The sequence below is a fragment of the Rhinolophus sinicus genome, linkage group LG09, assembly GCF_036562045.2.
Source record: "Rhinolophus sinicus isolate RSC01 linkage group LG09, ASM3656204v1, whole genome shotgun sequence".
Taxonomy (NCBI): domain Eukaryota; kingdom Metazoa; phylum Chordata; class Mammalia; order Chiroptera; family Rhinolophidae; genus Rhinolophus; species Rhinolophus sinicus.
The window spans coordinates 41,817,254-41,840,096 of NC_133758.1; the positions used below are offsets into that span (position 1 = coordinate 41,817,254).

The 22,843-nt window shown below is 32.9% G+C and overlaps 1 protein-coding gene and 1 long non-coding RNA gene across 2 annotated transcripts in view; one reads left to right on the forward strand and one right to left on the reverse strand.

The window, feature by feature from the left end:
* Positions 1-22,843, reverse strand: part of MIB1 (MIB E3 ubiquitin protein ligase 1) — a 110,825-nt gene that overhangs the window by 35,029 nt on the left and 52,953 nt on the right. Inside the window, exons 11-12 of the mRNA XM_019741227.2 lie at positions 15,382-15,579; positions 12,747-12,898 (exon numbers count right to left, since the gene is read on the reverse strand). Coding sequence (XP_019596786.1) covers positions 12,747-12,898; positions 15,382-15,579 — 350 coding nt within the window. The remainder of the gene's footprint in view (positions 1-12,746; positions 12,899-15,381; positions 15,580-22,843) is intronic.
* Positions 308-6,254, forward strand: LOC109452368 (uncharacterized). The gene is made up of 3 exons (XR_002138131.2): positions 308-549; positions 1,058-1,227; positions 2,354-6,254. It is a non-coding gene; the product is annotated as an uncharacterized LOC109452368 (long non-coding RNA).

The following is a 22,843-nucleotide window of genomic DNA, read 5'->3' on the forward strand; positions in this document are numbered from 1 at the left end:
GCAGAGAAATTCCACTTATTCCATATGTCTAAAGGCTATCTTGCTACTAGCCAGGGTAATATTTTTCCTCTTTCCTTTTTTCTCTGCAGTGCTTCTAAGTATAGTGACAGCCGCATCAGGCTTTCCTAGTCTCAGCGCAAGCTCAGTGAAAATCTGGGAAATGTAAGTGGAAACATGAGAGACCGCTTTATTTGGCAGTGTTTAAAAAAAAAAAAAAAAAAAAAGGGCAGGACAAATGGCAAAGCAGTGTTTGGACTGCAGGATGAACAATCAATAGGCAGAAAGCAAGATAGAGGCTTCCTCAGCTTTTGGATCGACAATCGACAGCTGAGAGACTATTTTTTGCTATGGTTGACTAAATATGGTCAGGGAAGAGAGAGGCACAAGAGAGCCTGTTTGCCTGGGAGTGCATGTTTCAAATGCTTAGCTGCCTATAAAGCTGTAACAGTTTAGCCTGTGGCCACTGAGGGAAGAATTTAAGTTAACCTCTGTAGTGACCATGTGGAAATCCTGACCTTGCTTGCAGACTTGACCTCTGGATATGACAAGGTAGCTTCAACACAGATCTACCATTTAATCCTGGAAACTAAAACCCAAAAAAAATCTCACAGCAAGAAAGATGCAGAATATTTCCTGAGAAGTCAGAAGAACCCAATGTATTCTGGTGGGCAAAGGAAAACAGAGTGAATGTTTACAGTTACTTGGGAGGGAATGAGGTTGTGTTTTGTTTTTTGGCTTTTTGTCTCTTTTAGACTATAAAATTAACTTGCTCTGCAACTTTTTCCCCCTCTTCTGAAGTATTTCATCTGAGAAATAAGTGAGGTTCATTTTCTGTGACGTTGTAGCAACCTTCCTTGGTTACTTAACTTTCTTTACAGCAGATACAAGGTACTCAGATCTGTGAAATATTGGTAATATGACATTCCAAATCAAATGGCCAACGCTGATTCAATTTTACTGTAGTTTCTTTTTTTTTTTAAGGGTAAGAGAAGGGAGAGGGAAAAGATAGCTGATTTGTTTTTGTTTCTTCATTTGTTTTTCAAATTTATCTTAAAAGGTGAGGTTCTGTGTTCACGGTATTTCCCTCTTCACTGGCTCATGAGAAGAAGTGCTGAATCAGCGGATAGAGTGAAGGAACAATCAGGATGAGATGGCTGCTGCTGAAGTGACTCTCTAGGTCATTATCTCTCTTCCTGCTGCAAATGCTGAATGACACTAAGCTTCCAGGTAACAGAGTACCACAAGGCCTGTACTTTTAAGGATGCTTATGGCTTTCTGCATGCTTACCTATTATTGACTCGATATATGTTTTTATTGTTAAATTAAATTCTATCTGGACATAGCCTAATTTCACAGTTCGAGTAGAGCTTATATAGTGTAAAAATGAATGTTGCTCAAATATCATGACAGATAACTCTTGATCTCAAAAATGTAGAAATCCATTTCTGTCATTTACATTATTAAAAATTTAGTCTTTGTAGTTTCAGATTAAATGTTGATTTTGCATCCTTAGCAAATTACACCCTGCTTTGAAAGTATGCTACCTTTTAAAAACTGTTAACTATTTCAAGGTTTAATCAATCAAAAAACTTGGCAGAACACAAAATACTTTTTAATACTTACTCTTAACTGGCCACAAAAATAAATTAGAATGTGCAGGGTGAAATTATAATGCTGCATTGCCGAAACTGCTGTCGTACTGGGCCATCTCCTGCTACATTCTGATTTGCTCTCTCTGAGCTGCACTAGCTTCTTCTCACAGGCTGCAGATATTCTACTTTCCCTGCCTTTCTTTTCCTCCTTTCCCAAATCTCTTACAGTTTTATTTTAATTTAACCATTTACCACCTCAAAAATTAAAGGCAACTCACCTACAATTTCTTTTTATGTTAAATGATCAAGCAAAAACCTAAGTTTTAAAACCTTTCAGTTCTTTTAAGTAAGACTTTGGACATGTTAACTGTTCTGGTAGTTATCCTTTATATTTAAAAAAAAATTAAAGAATCAAAAAAACAAAACTCATTAAAATCACGTATTTATACATCTACTGGGATTTGTATTTAACCCAAAGAAAAGCAACAAAGTGCAAAATTCAGATAATTAATGAAGACAAAGAAGTTTTCAAATGATCATGAATTCTTATCTGTGACCTTAAAAAATACTAACAAAAAACTCATCATATTTAAAAATCCAGTTCACTCACACTCTAAAACAACATGGTTTTTCTTCTTGTCGTTTCATCTTTAGAGCCAACATCAGAAGAAGTACTAATTGAGTAATTGGTTAAGTTTTTAGTTAAGATACCTAGTTCATAAAAAGCATCTATACCAAATTTAATTACTGTCTACTTGCAGGATCTAGAAGCACACTACAAAAGAAGAAGAAATTTGCTCTGAAGACTATGAAGAAACACTAGGCTGATCTTACCAATTTCTGAAGTACACTCTAAAATTCCACTGATTCTATGAATTTGTTGCAAAAGGAACCAAACCAGGACAAACTTCAACAGATAAATGGTCATTGCTTAGAAGTGTATGTATGTCCACCAACAAGGAACCATAAATGGCATTAATGCAATGCTTCAGGTAAATTTTTCATAAAGGTTAGTCTTTGATAGTCTCTGCAAATGATCTACCATTGCTCTACATCAGTAAGCTAAACATTTTACTAACAAATGAGAAAATAAAGCATTTCATGTTTTTACAGCTATCAACTTAGTAATACCTACTCAGAGTACATACTTCTTTATGTACCCATATGAACATACAATGCTATGGAATGTAAAGAAGTATGTATTTTTGGTAGGTAATAAACCACCAAGAGGGAACTAAACTGCAGCTAAAAGAAGCCTTTGCTTCTTTTCAATGACCTTCGTATGGTAAATTAACCTAGAATCAAAGAGATGACTTTTGGAAACAACATCATAAAAATGTACCTACTTCTTATAGATGAAAACTGTCACTAAGATTTATAATTTGTGAAGAAAAAAGCTCTACTGAATTAGATTTAAAATGATCATGAAACTCCTTTTAAATCTTTTACATTTAAAACATACTAAATTTTACATTTTTAAATTAAGTACTCACATGATTAAAATTTGAATACCAAAACAGTACTACTAGCACAAAAGAATGAGAGATACACATGACCTATCTTCTGTCTCCACGATTTGATCTTAATTTAACTATGTAGCATTAGTAGGGTTGATTGATTTGTTAAGAAAAAACAAGTTATAACAAAAGCTGATTTCACTTACATTTTAACAGCTATTCTTCATATTTTGATCAATTTATAATTTAATGTTAGAGGAATTTCTGAAGCAAGGTTTGCTGTTTTAGGTTTTCTTTTCTGAAAGCTATAGACATACTCATAATTTTAAAAGACTACCTTTTAAGTAAAATTCTACTCTCAAAGAAAAGTGGTCCTCGTCCTTCTCAAGTTTATCAGGTCCTTATGCTCAGTTAGTACACAGAATAAATTAAAACATAAGATTAAGGCACAAAAAATGACAAAATTCTGGACCACAGCTGTAAGTCAACAGGGCACATTTGTAACAGACGGACAAATATTTAAAAGAAATTAATTTATTATCTATATTATCCTTGAATTTGCTTTAGCCAAAGGGGACACACAAAATGAAAACACTATCGTCAAGAAACCAATTTACACTGATAGAACAACCTTCTTTTAGTGGTACTATGCAATTACAACTCAATTTTTATAAACATGATAGACATACTATTTACAGTACGTTAGAGATATCAAAATACTTTCTGCATTTTATACAAAATTATAACTAAGTTCTTAACAACAGTTTATAAGAGGCACCTATTTTAGCTACTATGATAGATTTAGAAAAAGAGAAACTAATATTCTAAGCATTTCTTACTAAAAGTATTATTTCAACGGGAATATTTAGACATCTAAAAAGCCTAATATTTAAAAACTTATGTGTCACAAGTTGAATAGAAATGGCTATAAGGTTAGCAACTATAGTTAATTTTCTGTTAAGATGAGATAGTTAATTATCAAAACGTGATTTTCATTTTATCAGATTATAAAAAATGAGAATGGCTATTATGTAAGATAGCATGTTATTGTATGTTTATTGACAATTATAAAAACATGATTTTAAAATTCTGTATTTTCAAAGAAAAAAATTAGTTCAAAGCTTAACACTTAAGCAGAGCCCTTCTTCTTGATCTCCCACAAACGGAATGGGAAGCTGCACATTCAAGTTTAATTGTACATACCATAAATACTAAAAACTGAAAATATATACCTCCAAGGTAGAAGTTTCTCCATAAAACGATTCAAAGATATTACACTGCACCCATGTTTTATAATGAACAATTATATTTGTTATTCTGCAGGCATAAAAGTTTTTGATAATTAATTTAAAACATCCCAGCTACTAAGACTATTGTGGTTGTAGTAGTAAGAGTATAATATAATCCTTAGAAAATAAAATAACAACATGTTATTCATTTTATAAAGTAAAATTATATACCGATTCTAGCACTTACGAGTTTAACTTAGCATATCTAAGGGTATTTTCAATCACTCTAAAATGTCAAATCCATCACTTAGGTCAGCTGTTCATTTTTAACTGAGTACATATTAAACTCTGGGCATCTGCTGACGCTGGTATAACTCAAACATTTCAACTGTCTCTCTGACAGGCATAACAGATGCTGACATTATCAAATGCTGTACTATTTTTTTTCCATGGCCTCTCCTTGCCCCGATATGGCCAGTATATGAAACTGAACTGCCATCCAAAAGAACACTTGAGCAACTGGATCTGCTAAACAACTCCCATATAACTAGTAAAAATAGAAGCCAGTTTTACTGCTATCTTCAGCACTTAAGTCCAGGCAAGTTAACACCTGTTTCACTTCCATTAGAATAAATAATGGAAAAAGTTATAGTTACATTAATTTCACTAGCAGCAGCATGATACTTACTAAACAACAGATGCAGAATATGCTTAATATATATGAAAACTATATAAATGTTGCCTGAATTAGTACTGACCTTCTCTCCCGGTTTAGTTCAAAACAGTAATTATTTCTTTACTCTTTATATTTCACTGAGAGTACTTACCTTATAGACAAACTGCAATTTCTCAAACTCTTAATTTAAGTAAGTATATTTCAGAAGACATCCCTTTCCAATATTGAAATGCAACACTGAAATCACATTATAACAAAAATTTTCTGGATTGAGTTTTAATGGTAGATATTAATACTCAAATTCATGGACTATAGTCAGTGTATTATTAAGCTGATGATGATAAGTAACTAGGCAATCTGTACAGAGAATTCAGTCAAGGAAATAGACCCTTAAAAGGGTGAAATTACTAACCTATGATTAGTAACACTGAATAAGCAAATACAAAGAAAAATAAGCTGGCATGCATGGTAGCTTCTTTCAACACAAGTCCAAGCATTACACTGAATACACGTGCAATCTATTTATAAACCAAAGGGCAGAGGTACTTTCATAGACCTAAGCATAATACTAAAAAAAAAGCAGTGGCAGAAAGGTGTGACTAGCAGTACTTTTCCCCAACCTGTTAGCTTATTACTTACTACTGCTTAGAGATAAATAGAAAACATTATTCTGAAATGCATTAAGTTCTATTTGTTCCTTTAAATGTTGTTGGTTTTGAAACAAGGTTATTGTCTACATTTAAGAATTAATTAAAGGTGTCAAAAAACAAAGATGAACACTGATAATTTCTTAATGCATTAATAACATGTTAAAGGGTAAAGACTTCGGCACTTTTAGAGCACGCAACAGTAGGAAAAGTACCTTCAAATAGAGAATTTTGCCTTCAGTGACTGAAGTACTGATATAAGAATCGCTAACATTTTGTAAAAGGCCCATAATGATAACTTTACAAATAAAACGCATGTTCACTGTTTTGAAGTCCAAACTAGCAGCACTGCAATGCTTTGCTAGAGCTGGTAAAATGGAACCAAATCGCCTCTTCAATGGATTTGGTCCCCTTCAACCAGCTGTAGCTATGCATTGATTACTACCAGACAGCCAACGTTTTCATTTATGAGTATCAGTCACATGTCAACTAATTTCAACTTCTTTAAATTATTCATATTGTGCTTTAAATCAAGTAACTTGTTACTATTAATTCCTCTTGTAAGAGCCATAGTGGTTAATGATGTGTATAAAAAGCTTTATGAAAAATATGTGGATAACTTAAAGATTTCAAATAAAATAATTTTACTTATTTATGGTCTCTTGGTATTAAATTTTTTATCTTTTAGAAAAAGAAGTAAAATGTAGACTATGCTGCATAATTTTCAAAAAGTTAAAAAAAAAACCAAAAACCGAAAACTTCCTTCAAAGGAAGAAAACACCTGAGAAAGTCACCTAGAACCCACATGAAATCATAACGGGAATGCCACAACCATGGTTCACATGGACATATTTTTAAATTAAAGAAAAATATAACATTATATAAAATAACACTCTAGAAATGTTGGGTTACTACCTTCTATAGAATTAGCTTTAATTTTACAGCTATTTACCTGAATACTGATTAATACATAAGGTGAAACAGGAGATGATGATACTGAGTATTTTGTGGAGAGACTTAACCGTAAGTATCTAATTTTTTCAATCCCAAACCAAAAGTTTTTAATCCCCAAAAAAGAAAGAAAATGTTAAGCATTGCTATCTTTTACTCGTGTAGCTGTTTCACCTCACTATACTTGTTACCTCAGTTGTAAAATGAAGAACTCTTCTAATAATAACATTTTATGATTCCTCACTCTTTCTGTCTTTTTTGTCCTTCACAAAAACGTATACACAAGCCTCTCTCTCACAATGGAAAGAAAATGAAGGAAGAGGAAAATGACAAGTGATCAAACATCCCTCTATAATAGATAATGTAAAATAGAGACAAACATTTCATCAATTAATGAAGGGTTACTGATGGCAAGTAGTAATTTAAAAATCTAAATAGTCACACAATCCTCAACTCTTGACCACTCCTCTATTTCAAAGTGAAGATCGTCCCCTAAAAAAATGTGGGCAAAGGAAGGTCTATGTAAATAAATCTTATCAACTTAATAGGCCTTCTTACAATAATTAAATCTCAGTAACATTAACTATATTAATGTATTACAAGGCACACTATGTTTGAGAGTAGATGCATGAACATGAGAGAAAATGGACATATTGTGAGTATACTATCATTTAATAGCCTCTCAGCTTTTTAAAAATTTTTTTTATTAGTTTCAGGTGTACAAAACAATGTAATAGTTAGACATTTATTATTTATATCCCTCACACAGTGATAACACCCCTCCCCCCATCCACTACCCCTCTGACATCGCACACAGCCATTACATTTCCACTGTCTCTATCCCTAATGCTGTATGTACTCCACTTCCTGTAACTATATATATGTATGTATACACATATATATATACATACATACACACACATATATATAAATATACACACATATATATATGCATATATATATTATATATATATAAAATTGTAGTTGACATTCATTATTGTTCAGCTTCAGGTGTACAGCGCAGTGATTTTCTTTCAGCCTGGGACTTCACACTGTTAGAACATGTCCCAAGAATCGTCAACCTGTTCTCAGCTACTTTTTATATATAGCACTCAACATGCTCAGAGTTTATAAGAAAATTATTAAACACCAAGATATGGTCCAAATTATTAAATCTTCCTATATTCAACAAAGTCTCACCTAACAGATCATATTTCAGAATTTAAAAAGTTAAATAAAGGTATCATAACATTCTACAGGGAAAATATGAGTTGCTCACATATTCAGTAAGATTTTGTATGTCTTGTGGAAATAAATAGATAAGTAAATAAGAAATGCCTGTGAAGATACCTTAGCGCTAACCTGAAAATGTATCACATCATGTGGTTCACTCATATTTTACTGTTTCTTCACATTCAATTTGTATTAAAACAATTATAAATAACACTACATAAAGTAACTTTATGATATTGTTACCAGTACCTCCAAAATACCTATCAACTGTTTTTTGCCAGCTATGCACAGCATAGGCTAATTTATTTTCAAGTCTGTGAGGGAGCACTAAAAACTTAAAAGCAGCTAAAAATGCAACATCCTCACAGAAAGTACCTAAGTGATGTGCTGATTAACACCACTAATCCAAAGAAATTTAATTTTCACTTTTAACAACAGAAATAATTTCTGCCCTTCATTTAAATCTGAAATTTTACCCATATACAAAAAGAAAAGATAATATGAGGAAACTCTAGGGAAATGAGGGTACTCTAGGTACCTCTGTAAGTACCAAATATCAGAACACATAAACAGCACTTTCTTTAGTTATGATTTCTTAAAAAAAAAAAACAAAGCTGTAGTAAAACATACTGTAACTGCATTCTCAAATGCTCCAAACTTTACAAAGCATGATCAAAGTAGTCAGTGTCTCATAGCAAAAACATTCTCTTCCCTAATTCTGAAAGAAAAAAGAATGCTTTCTAAGTCCATTTCTCATCAGCTCTTTTAGCTGTCGTTTTATAAGGAAATGTCAAGATCAGCACTGAAATCTGGAATCTCTACTGACCTGCAGCATTGAAATCCAGATTTCAAAGTACATTTCTAAAAGATATAGGACATCTAGATATATTTTTTATGATCAGGAAACCTACACTTTCTTTTAGAAAGGACATCCAGTAATTATTAACTCAGTACTGTGTTACTGTGTTACTGACTTATTACTGAAAGTTGACTATTGTTAACTAAAAGAGAAGCTAGGGAATAGAATGGTACTTATTCACATACAAATTTTGGAAACTTTTCCATATTACTAACCATAATAAATCAAAACAATTATAAGTAAATATTTGTGCTGGTATTAAATTATACTCACAGTGATGTGAATAATTTACTGTAGAAAAAATATTTATTCTAATAAAAGAAAAAAACATCAAAAATAGCTAAGAATTATACTAACTAAAGTGCCATCAATTGTAATTAAAATTGACTATACATGAAGTCTAACAATTAAGCGAAGTAAACTAAAGTATAACTGCAATGTAAAACAAAGATCACAAATAACAAATTAAAAATCAAGGTAACAGATTCATTAAGTTATATAAATGATAAAATGCTTATAAGAAAGGGAAAATTGTTAACACATTTTTAATCATATTTAATATTTTACCAAAAAATGGTAAGTCATCAGGTTCTGGAAATAATAATGTACTATAATGGGTTTTCTCAAGTAAGTGTTAAAGCCTAAGACTTTTTTTTATATTCTGAGTACACCAAAAATGGTACCTTCTATCTTAAGACATTCACCAGCCAGTACAAAGAAAAGAGAATTTTAGGAATAAGAAATTTGATATGAAAAAAAGAACTCAAAACAACCCAACTTGCAATTACAACTTATACATAAGTTATATCACTTTCTGATACTCGTCTGTGTCCAACTAAAATCACACTTTATATGGCAATCTACATTCACAACTACATAAAATGTCTTAAGGAAACAGGAAGATGTCAGGCAGCTTTAACTGAAGTACCACTTTGTTGTAGAACGAAAAGTGGTTTCTTTTTTTTCCTTCTTTTAAAAATGTCACCTCACATCAATTATCTGGTGGGAGAAGTCACTGTTATAAATGTTCAGAGGAATGCTCAAGAATTGAAGAACCAGAAGTAGTATATTTTCTCCTCCAGGTATAGGCTTAGCATTATGAAATATATTACGCCTACTTCCAATAAAGTGAAACAATTCAAAATATTTAAAAGTTACTCATTTCCTAAACTCTCCAATTTTCAGTTTATCTTAAACTTTATGATTTAATATTTAACCTACATTCCCTCCATAAAACCTTTTTACCCATCCTAATCTGAAGTAATTGCTCTGTTTCAACTTCTAACAGTTTCTCTACAGAATTTATTTTGTAACTGATCATATATACTCTTGTGATATCTAACACTGTCCTGATTGTAAATTAAGAATAACATTTATTGAGTCCCTACTATAGTCAAGGCATTGTGGGGGACATACAGATGAATATGAGTGCCTACAATCTTAATAAAAAGAAACAAAAGGGCACATACTAAGGGACTGCAAAAAGCAGATTATTGGTGCAATAAAATAAGAACACAGAACAAGGAAGTATATGGCAAACAAAAAATAATTTCACTGATGAGATGTAGAAGCTTTGAGAAAAAGATGGTTAAAATAAAGAAGGGGGACAAGGGCATCCTGATGATATAAAATGCTTAAATAAATGCAGGAAGAAAGCAGACAATTTTAGGAAAGAAGAGCAGTATAATGTAGCTGAAGGGCAAGTTGGGCAGAGGGCTTTTATTTAGTGGGAGATAAAGTTAGAAAGGCTTAGGACACACCAAAAGTGGTTATGAATGCCAAGTCAAGGTGCATAGCTTTGATTGTATGTACAATAGGAATCAACTAAAGATTTGGGAACAGGAGAGGGGAGTCCTTAGATCTATGTTTTCAGAATGATAATTTGTTTAACTATATGAAAATTAAGTCACAGATAATACTGAAATCAGGGAGAACAATTAGAAAGATATTGTAGGGGCGGCCAGATGGCTCAGTTGGTTAGAGCACAAGCTCTTAACAACAAGGTTGCTGGATCAATTCCCGCAAGGGATGGTGGGCTGCGCCTGCTGCAACTAAGCCTGAAAATGGCAACTGGACATGGAGCTGAGTTGCACCCTCCACAACTAGATTGAAGGACAACGACCTGACTTGGAGCTGATGGGCCCTGGGAAAACACACTGTTCCCCAATATTCCCCAATTGGAAGGAAGGAAGGAAGGAAGGAAGGAAGGAAGGAAGGAAGGAAGGAAGGAAGGAAGGAAGGAAGGAAGAGGGAAGGAGGGACAGAGGGAGGGACGGAAAGAGGGAGGAAAGGAGGAGGAAATTGTAATAGTCTAGGTAAAAGCGGCAAATACTTAATAAGGTCAACAACAATGGAAATAGAAGGAATGGAATGGATTGGAAAGACCTATAAAATAAATGAAATTTTAGAACTAATTGGAAGTTCAGAATTAGTGAGAGAGTAGTAAAAGATAATCCTAAGAGAAGAGGCAGCAAGGGGATTGATATGTTAAATAGATCCTTAGTTAAACCATTCACTGTCCATGTGTTTCAATCTTGCTTCACATATACAGCACAATACAGAGAAGTAATAAAAAGTGGTTAAGAGCTATGATTCTAAAGTCAGACAGACCTTGCTCAAGTTCCAACTGCTCCACTAGTCAGCTGCATGATCGTGAAAAAGTAAATTCACCTCTTTTATAAGCCTCATATTCTTCATCTATAAAATCAGGACATTAATACCTGCCCCAAAGGACTGTTCAAAGAATTAAATGAGGTAACGCACATAAACCACCTAGTACAGGGCCAGGCAAGTGGTAAATGCTATTATCATCGTCTCCTATTTGAAAGGCAGGGAACATATAATATTATTTTGCCTCCTTCACAATATGAAGAGTTCAAATACTTGTAATTTAAAAAAACAAATCAAGACAATCTAAAATATAGCCATTTATTTCACCCTGTATTATATAACCACTGTTAGGGGTGCCAACTAGCAATACCAATAAAATCCTTTTGTTCTCTGTGCTCACCCTCTAGTGGTGATCCTAAGAAGCTAAAAAAACAGCAAAAAATTAGAAGGAAACACGATATAAAAATGCAATATAGAACGAAAGAATAAGAATTCATTAACTACAGTTAATAATACTGTATTGTATATTTAAAAGTTGCCAAGAGAGTAGATCTCAAAAGTTGTCATTACAAAAAAATAAAATTGTAACTATGTGTGGTGATGGATAGTAACTACTAACTATGCTGTTTTGCAATATATACATATATTGAATCATTATGTTGTAAACCTGAACCAATACAATGTTATATGTCAATCACATCTCAATTTTTTAAAATTCAGGATAGATTAAATTATAAAAATAAACTTCAAAGTGAACATTTCCCTCAGTCAAAATATATAGACTTGCTTCAACTATAAACAAAAGATATCTGATGCAGAAAGTTCTAAAAATGTTTTTCAAGGTAAATTTGTGCCAAAAAATTCATTCATGAAAAGTTCTAGGCTAAAGTAAAGTTAAGCATTTGCCTTTTCTGTGGGACTTTGCAGATATTTTATGAATTCTATGACTTCCCAAAAGTTTTTCTCAAACTTTAACCAGCAAACACTTCTTTATTCAGTAGACCAGCTGTAATTATAACAATGGTTGAAGAACATTTATACTAGAAGTTTATATATCTAATTATATTATTAATAATGAATTGGGTAACTTAGTAGTTATTTCGCCACAGTTTAAAAAACTAATTACCATGCAAATGGATAATATGGGACTAGAGGACACCCTGAGAATGATTTTGAAGAAACATAAATCTCAAAATGGAATGCATTCTAATTAAAACTTTAGAATTACAGCAAGTATTCCTAATACTTTATATCCATATTTAATAGATATTTAAATAGCCATTTCATAATACTTGATTAGTTTAAGGACCAAAAAAATCATCATATAAAAGTAATCCATTTAATGAAGACGTAATTTCCACAGACCTTAAAATGATTTAAAATATTAAAATAAACCAAAATTATTTTTTTATCAGTATCAGAAAAAAAGAGAACCAGCAACAGAAAAATGTTTTTAAATTGCATATAAAATAGTAAAAGGTGACATCTTTACCTGGGATTTCCTCTTAGTGCAGCATGGTGTAGAGCATTAAATCCATTATTGTTTGTAATGGTAACATCTGCTCCAGCTTCCAGAAGAACTGCGAGGATATCATCACGTTTCTTACTTATTGCATCATGAAGAGGAGTATCACCTTCAGAATCCTGTTTTTTTTTAAGTTTAAAGATATTTTCTTATTTTTCAATCATCACAAGTAATTATTAATACTTATAATGAACTACTAAACAAAGAAACAAAAACAGAAGCCATATCTAACCATTAATAAAACACACTGTATGTTACATTTAATAAATGAAGGCAAGAAACAGCATTATAGTAAATAAACTTACACTCAATCTAGATGGCAAACACAATAAACATGCTGTAGATTTCCAAAGAAAATGAAAAATAAAATCTAGAAATTAAATACCCTCAAATATAATTTAATAAATAACAAAAATAAATGAGGTGGAAAAGTCAGGCCAAAAAAATTCATTAGTTTAAAATGGCCTGCTATGCCATATTCCTACCATTAATTGTTGCACCCTGAAATTCCATTCCAACTCAAACACCAGTTTCAGAGCCCCAGAGCAACGAATTAAAAGTCAGTGGCTCTCAACCTTGGCTGCAGTTGAAGATTTAGCAGTCTCAGTCTACCTTTTACCAAGGTGATTATGAAGAATGATCAAAAGATATGGTGAATGTTTAAATTAAAAAAATTTATTACAGTGAAAGACACACTGCCATTAATCCCCCTTAAAATACTCCCTCTTGTTTCAAACACACTCATCCCATCATTCTTGCCCCTTTCTGAAGCAGTTCAGAAAGTCCTCTTTTTAAGTGTCTTTACTTCATCCTAAATCATGACAACACTCTGTGTCACAGATCACTTCTGGTATATGGCAACTTCTGTCAAATAAAAACATTACGGTGTGTCCTCATCCACCTTATTCACTGGATCTGAGACTGTGTGACTTCTGGCTCTTCCCCAAAGTCAAAAGACCGTGAAAGGGAAACGTTTTGAATCGATTCAGGACATTGAGGCAGCCACGACAGTGCAACTAAAGACACTCACAAAAGAGGACTTCCCGAACTACTTCAGAAAGTAGCAAGAATGATGGGATAAGTGTGTTCAAAGTGAAGGGGAGTACTCTGAGGGAGATTAATGGCAATGTGTCTTTTACTATAATAAATTTTTTTAATTTAAACATTCACTGTGTATTTTGATCATACCTTGTACTTTCTTCATTAACAATTAATTTAGCAGTAAGTCGTTATTCATAATCAGTCATCTGTATAAATGGGTAATTTAGACTTCATTCATTTCATAGTTTCATAAAGACTATTCTCAGTAAAGCCATATATATCCTAACCTATGGCATGTACCACAGTTACCAAATCCAGCCCACCCCCTATTTTTGTAAATAGTTTTATTTGTAATATAAAGCCACACACTTTCATTTATGTATTATAAATGGCTACTTTCATGCTACAATGGCAACACTGGATAGTCGTGAGAGAAATCATATGAAAGCCTAAAACATTATCTCGCCTTTCACAGAAAAAGTTTGCCAGTCCCAGGCATATATTTATCTACCCACATAAGAAACTCCTAACATAAATTCAATCCAGCAATCTACCTTCTGTCCTCCTATCTGGTGCCTCTAAAAATTCATAGTCTCCAACTTGAGATGGGCTCTTAACCGGGTTGAAATAAGCTTCTATAGGCCCTGATCTGTCCTGCATTTTGGTCCTCCACAGTAGCTACTCCAAACCTTTATCAATCATCTCAATTACCCTTTCTATACCTACCACTCCCCACTCACTCTCAACAAAAGATTTTTCCTCCGATTTTAGACAAAAAAAAGTCAGCAGGGATAAATTCCCTCCGATTCAACAGATTAACACTTCCCAACGCCTCCCCCATCCTCTAATCCTGCCATCCACTTAGAAACAGTTCCAAACCCTGTCAGTTCTTAAATGGCTGTGCCTCAGAAATATTAGTATGTAATAACCACCTAGCTGAAAAAAAAAAATCTCTGATTCTTTCAGTTCTCAAACACTCAGTCCCATTACTCCTGTTCTTCATCGCTTCTCTGAGACCAATCCTATTTAATTCATCTGGTTGCTAAAACTTTGGATGGGAACAATCATTTTTTAAGTGATTCTTGCGTCAAAAATTAGGCCCTGCTCTAAATAAACCCTAAAAATCTATATATATTCCAAAACAGAAAATCTTCTACGACTAGACTCATGACTAAACCAAGACTCTTAAAATAAATTAATCTACAACTAAATTAATTTAGATAGCTATGAAGTAACTATTATGAAATGCAGCCTATTACACTTCTTTAAGCTGAGGCCTATTGTCATGTTCAATAAAGTTAAATCAAATCAATTCCTATGATGATATTTTTGCCAGGAGATCCCCATCCCCACCTTTCAATATAAAACTGATCTACGGACACTTCCTTAAAAAGGCTTTTCTTAAAAAGGAACAGCTTCCAATTTTATTATATTCCATACCTTTGGTATCATTTACTATGAATAAAACCTGTAACAAAGCAATGCTTACCATAGAACCTAGCACTTCCCTTTAATAGGCTCCTAGCAATACTTACAGAATGTATTTCTTTAAAGGCTTTACCTGAAGACTGGGGTGACAGCCAAAGTCCAATAAAGTCTTCACAACTTGAAGATGACCTTTATTAACAGCAATGTGAAGTGGTGTCTGTCGGCGTTTGTTGCGAGCATTCAAATCAGCACTGCCTCGATGTAGTACTTCTATAACAGCACCTTCATCTCCAAAAGCTGCATGGTGAACAGCTCTATCTCCATCTTTGTCCTAAACAGCAGCATTTAAATCTAATTAGTGAATATTTCAGAAAGGAAAATAAAACTTGAAGCTGTAATAACTCATCAAGAACCAGATTAATGTGAGAAAACACAGAATTAAGCCAACAAAATAACTAGGAATTCACTTGAATAGTAGTTAACTCCAAAGATATATGATGAAGTTGGATCAATATATTATGTCAGACATATACTGGACCAATAGTTATTTCAGAAGTAGTTCAAGTCTTCATTACTCCTAATTTATCAGACATGATGGTAAGCCAACACTAGGAAAATGCTGACTTAAATAATGCAACTATATAAGCTTTTTTTTCCATTTAAAAATTTTTACAAAAACCTTTCAAAGACATAAAAAATACACTAACATTAGTTGAGTGATTGAAAAAAGGATGCCAAACAGTGTGATGTTAATTAGCTTAAAGGGGGAGAACTATATCAACTTGTTAACACTGGTTGTCTCTAGCCGGTGAATATGCACTTTTTTGTATATTCAAGAAGAAAAAAAAATATTAAGCACCACCTTACAAGATAAAAATGAAACACAAACCAGCCTAATTCCATACATTTAAAGTTCTAAAACTATTTCAGAGGAATCCAGTAGGTATGCCTCACCTTCTCTAACAGGTATATTTCTGAGGAAATGAGAGGTAGAGAAAGACCGAATTGCTTCAATTTTTTTCAAATGTAAGAAACAACTTTTGAAAGGAAAAAAATGGCATGTCCTGTACCATGTAGATAATACATATATAGTCCATACAAAAAAGAAGTCTCATTACCTTGCTAGATGGCAGATAGAGAAGGGTATTATGAGGGTACTGTCTTTATTCCATACTACATCTCAATTTTTAAAACCCAGAAGTACGCATGCTCTAAAACCTTCTGCAGAGTAGTGGTTCCCAAACCATGGTCCTAGCCCCTGGTGGACTCTAATTTTTCAAGTGGTTTAAAATCCATTACTCAGGATTATTTGAACTACATTTTTCAAAGTTAACACAGCTAAATAAATACTGTTGTGACTAAATACATTTAAAACAAATGAACAGTTCATTCAAAACAGTTGCTAAATTCAAAATAGTTTTTGGTCTTTGCACATTTTTTTCAAGCATATATTAAAAGTAAAATCGCTCAGGTAGGAGTCCACAAAGATTTGATAACCATTCCTAAAAAGGTAGGAAACTACGACTCAGGAATACTTCTACTTTACTAATGTTCCAGCTAAACCAGGATAGGAGTTTTTGCTCCTGTCTACCTTGAGCATAAAGGAACTGGCAAACTACCACATGAAAGATTTAAGATTCAACCTTTGTGCCTCTGAGCATTGTATTTCAACACCCCTCCCGCCCCCCCAAAAAAATGCTTTTAAAAATTTTGTTTTTATGTGTGCATGTGTATCACTAACCTCTCTAGTAACATACGTGTATTTCAATATTTCAGAATTTCAGATTTAAGATCTTCCTAACATCCAATCTGGATTCATTTTGTTACAATTTTTATGTCTGTCTAGTGGTACTACTTCCATTAAAAAAGGCAACATCAATCTACTACCAATCACTGAATAAAAACAGGAATTATTTATGAAGTGTAACATATATTTAGGGGTATTAGAAAACTGCTACTGGAACACTTATGCAGGTCCCATCAACACCTTATCTAAATAAAAAAAGAAACTAAAATATTAAAAACCCTAATATATCAAAAGGAAATAAAAATAAAAATTTAAAGATTTTGGAAAATACATATACATACTGGAAAACAACAGTTTTATTTCCAGGTTTTTCTTTTAAATTAGAAAGCCTCAGTTGCACAAAGACCTTAACCTACAGATTTTGTTGCTTTCTTCAGAATCTATCTGAAGTATTCCAAATAAACCTAAAACATACATCTCATTATTCTGTCTTTGATACTGGCACCAAATGAGGTTTTGAGGGACAAATTATTGCTGACCTCCAAAACGTTACCTAATTAAATCTACAACTGATCTTGATTCTTTCTACCCTCTTGACCCCCCTCTTTCCTCTTAATTCTCCAAAATCTGTTCTTGTTTCAGTCTTCCCTATCTTAGCTGATGGAACCACAGATCATAAGGTCAACAAAATCAGTATTTGTAGGTTATGCTCACCTATTTCCTTGCCCGGAGCCCCTATATGCAAGCACCAAGTTCTATAGCTTTTACTCAATTTATGCTCCTATCTCTTCTCTCTTCTCCAATTCTACCACTACCATTCTCGCTCACCTGAACTATTGCCATAGCTCACCCTGCCTCCACTTACTCTAACTTATCATCTTACTTGACCCTGTATGTTCGTATGCTGTTCCCCAGACTTCAATGCATATTTATCACCTCATTGGCTTGAGAACAGATATCCTTTAAAACTCAGCACAAGCAACCCCTCTCCTATGAAACTTCCCCTCATTCTCACAAAATTAATTTATCTCTCCTTCTATTATCACACTTACTACATGGTAGTATAATTGCTGGTTTCCAAATTTGTCATTTTTATTTGATTGTGAGCTTCTTGGGGACTACAACTGCGTCTTAATCATCTTTATTCCCAGGACGTACCACAGTACCTACTACGTAACTAGTAAGAACCAAAATTGGTGTCGCATTGAGTCTTTAATGTGCCTTAATAAGTCATGTTTTTTAATGATTTTTTTTTTTGTAAAATACAAATAAGATAAAATTTACCATCGTAACCATTTTTAAGTATACAGTTCAATGATATAAAGCACATTCATACTGCTGTACATCCCTCACCAACATCCATCTCTGGGACCCTCTTCACCTTGCAAAACTAAAACTTTAAGCACATTACACAGTAACTCTCTATCCTCCCTATCCAAAGCCTCTGGAAACCATCGTTCTTCTCTATGACTGTTGACTACTCTAAGTACTTCATGTAAGTGGAATCATGCGGTATTTGTCTTTTTGTGACTGGCTTATTTCACTTAGCGCAATGTCAAGGTTCATTTACACTGTAGCACATGAGTCAGAATTTTCTTTTTAAAGGTTGAATAATATTCCATTGTGTGTATATACCACATTTTGTTTAGCCATTCATACATCAATGGACATTTGGGTTATTTCCAAGTTTTAGCTATTATAAATAATGCTGCTATGAATATGGGTGTACAGATCTCTCTTCAAGACTCTGCTTTCAATTCTTTTGGGTATATACCCAGAAATGGAATTGCAGAATCACATGGTAATTCTTTTTTAAATTTTCTGACAAACCACCACAGTACTTCCCACAGCAGCCGTACCGTTTTACATTCCTACCAACAGTATACAAGGGTTCCAACTTCTCCACACCCTCACCAACACTTAAGTTTGTTGGTTTTTTTGTTTGATAGCAGCCATCTCAATGCATGTGAGGCGACATCTCATTGTAGTTTTAATTTGCATCTACTTAGTAATGATTTGTGATGTTTAGTATCTTTTCATGAGCTTATGAGCATCCATACACCTTCTTTGGAGAAATATCTATTCAAGTCCTTTGCCCATTTTTGAATTGGTTGTTTTTTTTATTGTTGAGTTTTGAGTTCTCTATATATCGTTCTCTATGTAAGGAATATCAATCCTTTATCAGAAATATGATTGGCCAATATTTTCCCCATTCTATAGGCTGCCTTTTCACTGTTGATAATGTCCTTTGGTGCACAGCAGTTTTCAATTTACATGAAGTCCAATTTGTCTACTTCTTTTGTTGTCTATGCCCTCAGTGTCATACCCAACAAATCATTGCCAAACCCACTGTTGTGAGCTTTACTCTACGTTTTCTCCTAAGAATTTTGTATTTTATTTCTTAAATTTACGCTTTTGATATATTTTGAGTTAATTTTGTATGCAATGTTAGCTAAGGGTCCAACTTGATTCTTCTATACATGGATATCCAGTTTTCCCAGCACCATTTGTTGAAAAGACTATCCTTTTCCCATTGAATGTTTGTGGCACTCTTGTCAAAAATTATTTGACTATATATGTAAGGGTTTATTTCTGGGCTTTTTTATTGGTTTGAATGTCTTTATGCTAGTATCACCGTGTTTTGGTTACTGTAGCATTGTAGTTAAGTTTTGAAATCAGGAAGAGTGAGTCTTGCAAATTTGTTCTTTCACAAGATGGTTTTGGCTATGGGGTACCTTGGGATGATATACTGATTTTTAGGATGGATTTTCCTATTTCTACAAAAAATGTCACTGGGATTTTGAAAAGATTGTACTGAATATGTACATCACTTTGGCTAGTATTAACATTTTAACACTATTAATTCTGCCAATTCATGTACATAGGGTATGTTTCTATTTACTTATGTCCTCTTTAATTTTTTTCAGCAATAATTTGTAGTTTTTATTTTATATGTCTTTCACCTTCTTGGTTAAATAAATTCCTAAGTATTTTATTTTTTTTATGCTATTGTAAATGGAGTTCTTTTCTTAATATCCTCTACAGATTGTTCACTGTTAGTGTATGGAAGTACAATGGACTTTTGTGTATTGACTTTGTATCCTGCTACTCTGCTGAATTTCTTAATTAGTTCTAAAAGATTTTTGTGGAATCTTTAGGTTTTTCTACATATAAAATTATATCATCTGCAGAGATAATTTCACTTCTTCCTGTCCACTGTGGATACCTTTCATTTCTTTTTCTTGTCTAATTGCTCTGGCTAGGACCTAAATTAACATACATCTCCAGGAACTGTATACACCAATTCCTAGAGCCATTTTGGAGGTTATTATTCTAAGTCCTGAGTTGTTTTTAGAAAAGAATTTCCTTAAATTGACCAATCTTGAAGCCCACTTGCCTTTCCTTCACAGTTTTACAGTTAAATAAAACGTTTCTATAGTTTTGTTTTCATGAACTAGATAAGCAGAATCAGACAGAATTAATATATATTTCTAGAGAAATTGTACTAACGTCCACCAGCTGGAAAGATATGTTTAATAAAAACACTCAAACGCAGGTAATAACACCTTAAATTCCCATAGTATTGTATACTATAAATGGTACCTTAAGTATTTCCTTTACTCTACATCCCAACCTTTTAAGTTATTATCACAGATGAGGAAACTGAATCTTATACCAATTAAAACTTTTGCCCAATATCATTTAGACAACAACAATACCGTTAAAATTTGGGTTTTTAAATAGTCTAATATTGTTCCCCACTATTAATTCTCTCCATTCAAAACAGTTTTTATTAATCTTAAATGATAAAACCACCTCAAATTTCCTGATAACTTCAGTATATATTCGTACTGTATCTGAAAACTTACTGTAAAGGACACATTTTTTTAAACTGGTCTTCCATTCAAACCTTCACAGCTTTACTATTATACCTCACTGGTAGGAAAAAAAATACTGAGTCCCTGAAGGATCCAAAATTAGTTCACCTATAGAAACATAAGTAAGATCTAAGAGTCCTCAGTGCCTTTCCCTACCTGTACATTAGGGAGGAAATAGAATGTAATCCTACTATACTCAGTAGGTCATACATGGAGACAATCAACTTTCCAAAACAGCTCTCTGAGTTTTCCCTAAGAAAAAGAAATATAGGAAATATAGGAAAAAATGTATCCTATCACATATTCTAAAGGTATGATATATACCAAATAATTTGATAACAGCTTAAATCAACTGAAAAAAATCTGCAATAATCACCTATACTAGGGGTTAGGAAACTTTTCTGATAGTGCCAGAAAGTAAATATTTCAGGTTTTACAGGTCACACGGTCTCTCATCACAACTATGCAACTATTTAACTTTGCAGTTATAGCACAAAAGCAGCCACACACAATAAATAAATGAATAGGTGTATTGTGTTCCAATAATACTAAACAATACAAATGGAGGTCTGGCTTGGCTTGCAGTCTACAGTTTGCAACCCTTGATTTATACTACCTTGAGCCCACTTCCTAATGCAAATGAAAAAAAAATATTATAGAATGAGATAACTAGAGAAGAAACATATATTATCTTTAATCTTCAGCTAACCTCAAAATTTTTAATAAAATTAGATTTTCAAAAATTCTGTTAATTATTACTGTTCTTAAGGTATGTTAAAGGTATACTAAGTTTAAAAAAAGAGAGCACTTATCTGTTAGGATACATACTAAAATATTTACAGATGAAATAATAACATCTGGATCTGCTTCAATTTAATTCAGTGAAGGAGTAAGAAGTAAGGGGGTAGGGATAAGACAAAATTGGCAATGAAAAATAACTGAAGTAAGGGGTACATAGGATTCATTATACTATTCTCTCTACTTTCATAAATGTGTAAAATTTCCAATAATAAAAAAATTAATAAAGACATGTCACTTTATAAACAAGTTGGCAAATGATGAATCACAAATTTAAGTGTACTTGCAAACTTAATTATTTTCTCTATCTTTTAAATCAGGGTTTCTCAACATCAGCACCACTGACATTTTGGGCCGGATAATTATTTGTTGTGGGAACTGTCCTGTACACTGTAGGATATTTAGTAATATCCTTAGTTTCTACCCATTCGATGCCAGTGGTACTCCCTCCACTCCCACTGAGTTGTAACAATCAAAAATGACTCCAGACATTTCTAAATGTCCCTTGTGGGGCAAAATGCTCCCAACTGAGAACCACTGTTATAAAAAAAACTATATTGCTCTTTATAATAGGCAATGTTAATTCTTATATTCTAGAATAATGAGAGTCTGATGACTTTTTGTGATAAATTGTATTTATATGTTAACCCAAGTTTTGAGTGAAATTTTTCCTTTACCAATTGGGAAATTGTGTTATTAATATAACCTGATATGTAAATATTACTTTTTCACACTATTTCTACAAATTACATTTGCCTAAAATGATTTTTAAAACAGAAAACGCACAGAATGGAAATCCAAATAAGGACGTATGGTAGAGTCCACATGTACCTCACTGCTCTAGTAACAGATACAATTTTCAAACGGAAAAATAAATTATTTACAAATACGTAGCCTACTGAGCCTCACTCCAACTCCAATCTTACTACGTTTATAGTATAAACTAATCATTTGTTTTGTATTTGAGTTTAATTAAGACAAAAAGAAACATACTCTTGAAAAACAGTGCCAACTTCCTTCCCAGCCCCACGGCTGCAGCACCCCTATCATGTACAACCAGCCTCTTCTGTGAATAAAAAGTCTTTAGAAACACAAATTTATGGATACTTTCTATGTTGCCAAGTATGGTATTTAAATTCTGAACCAGAAAGCATACTTTTTTAAAAAATTAG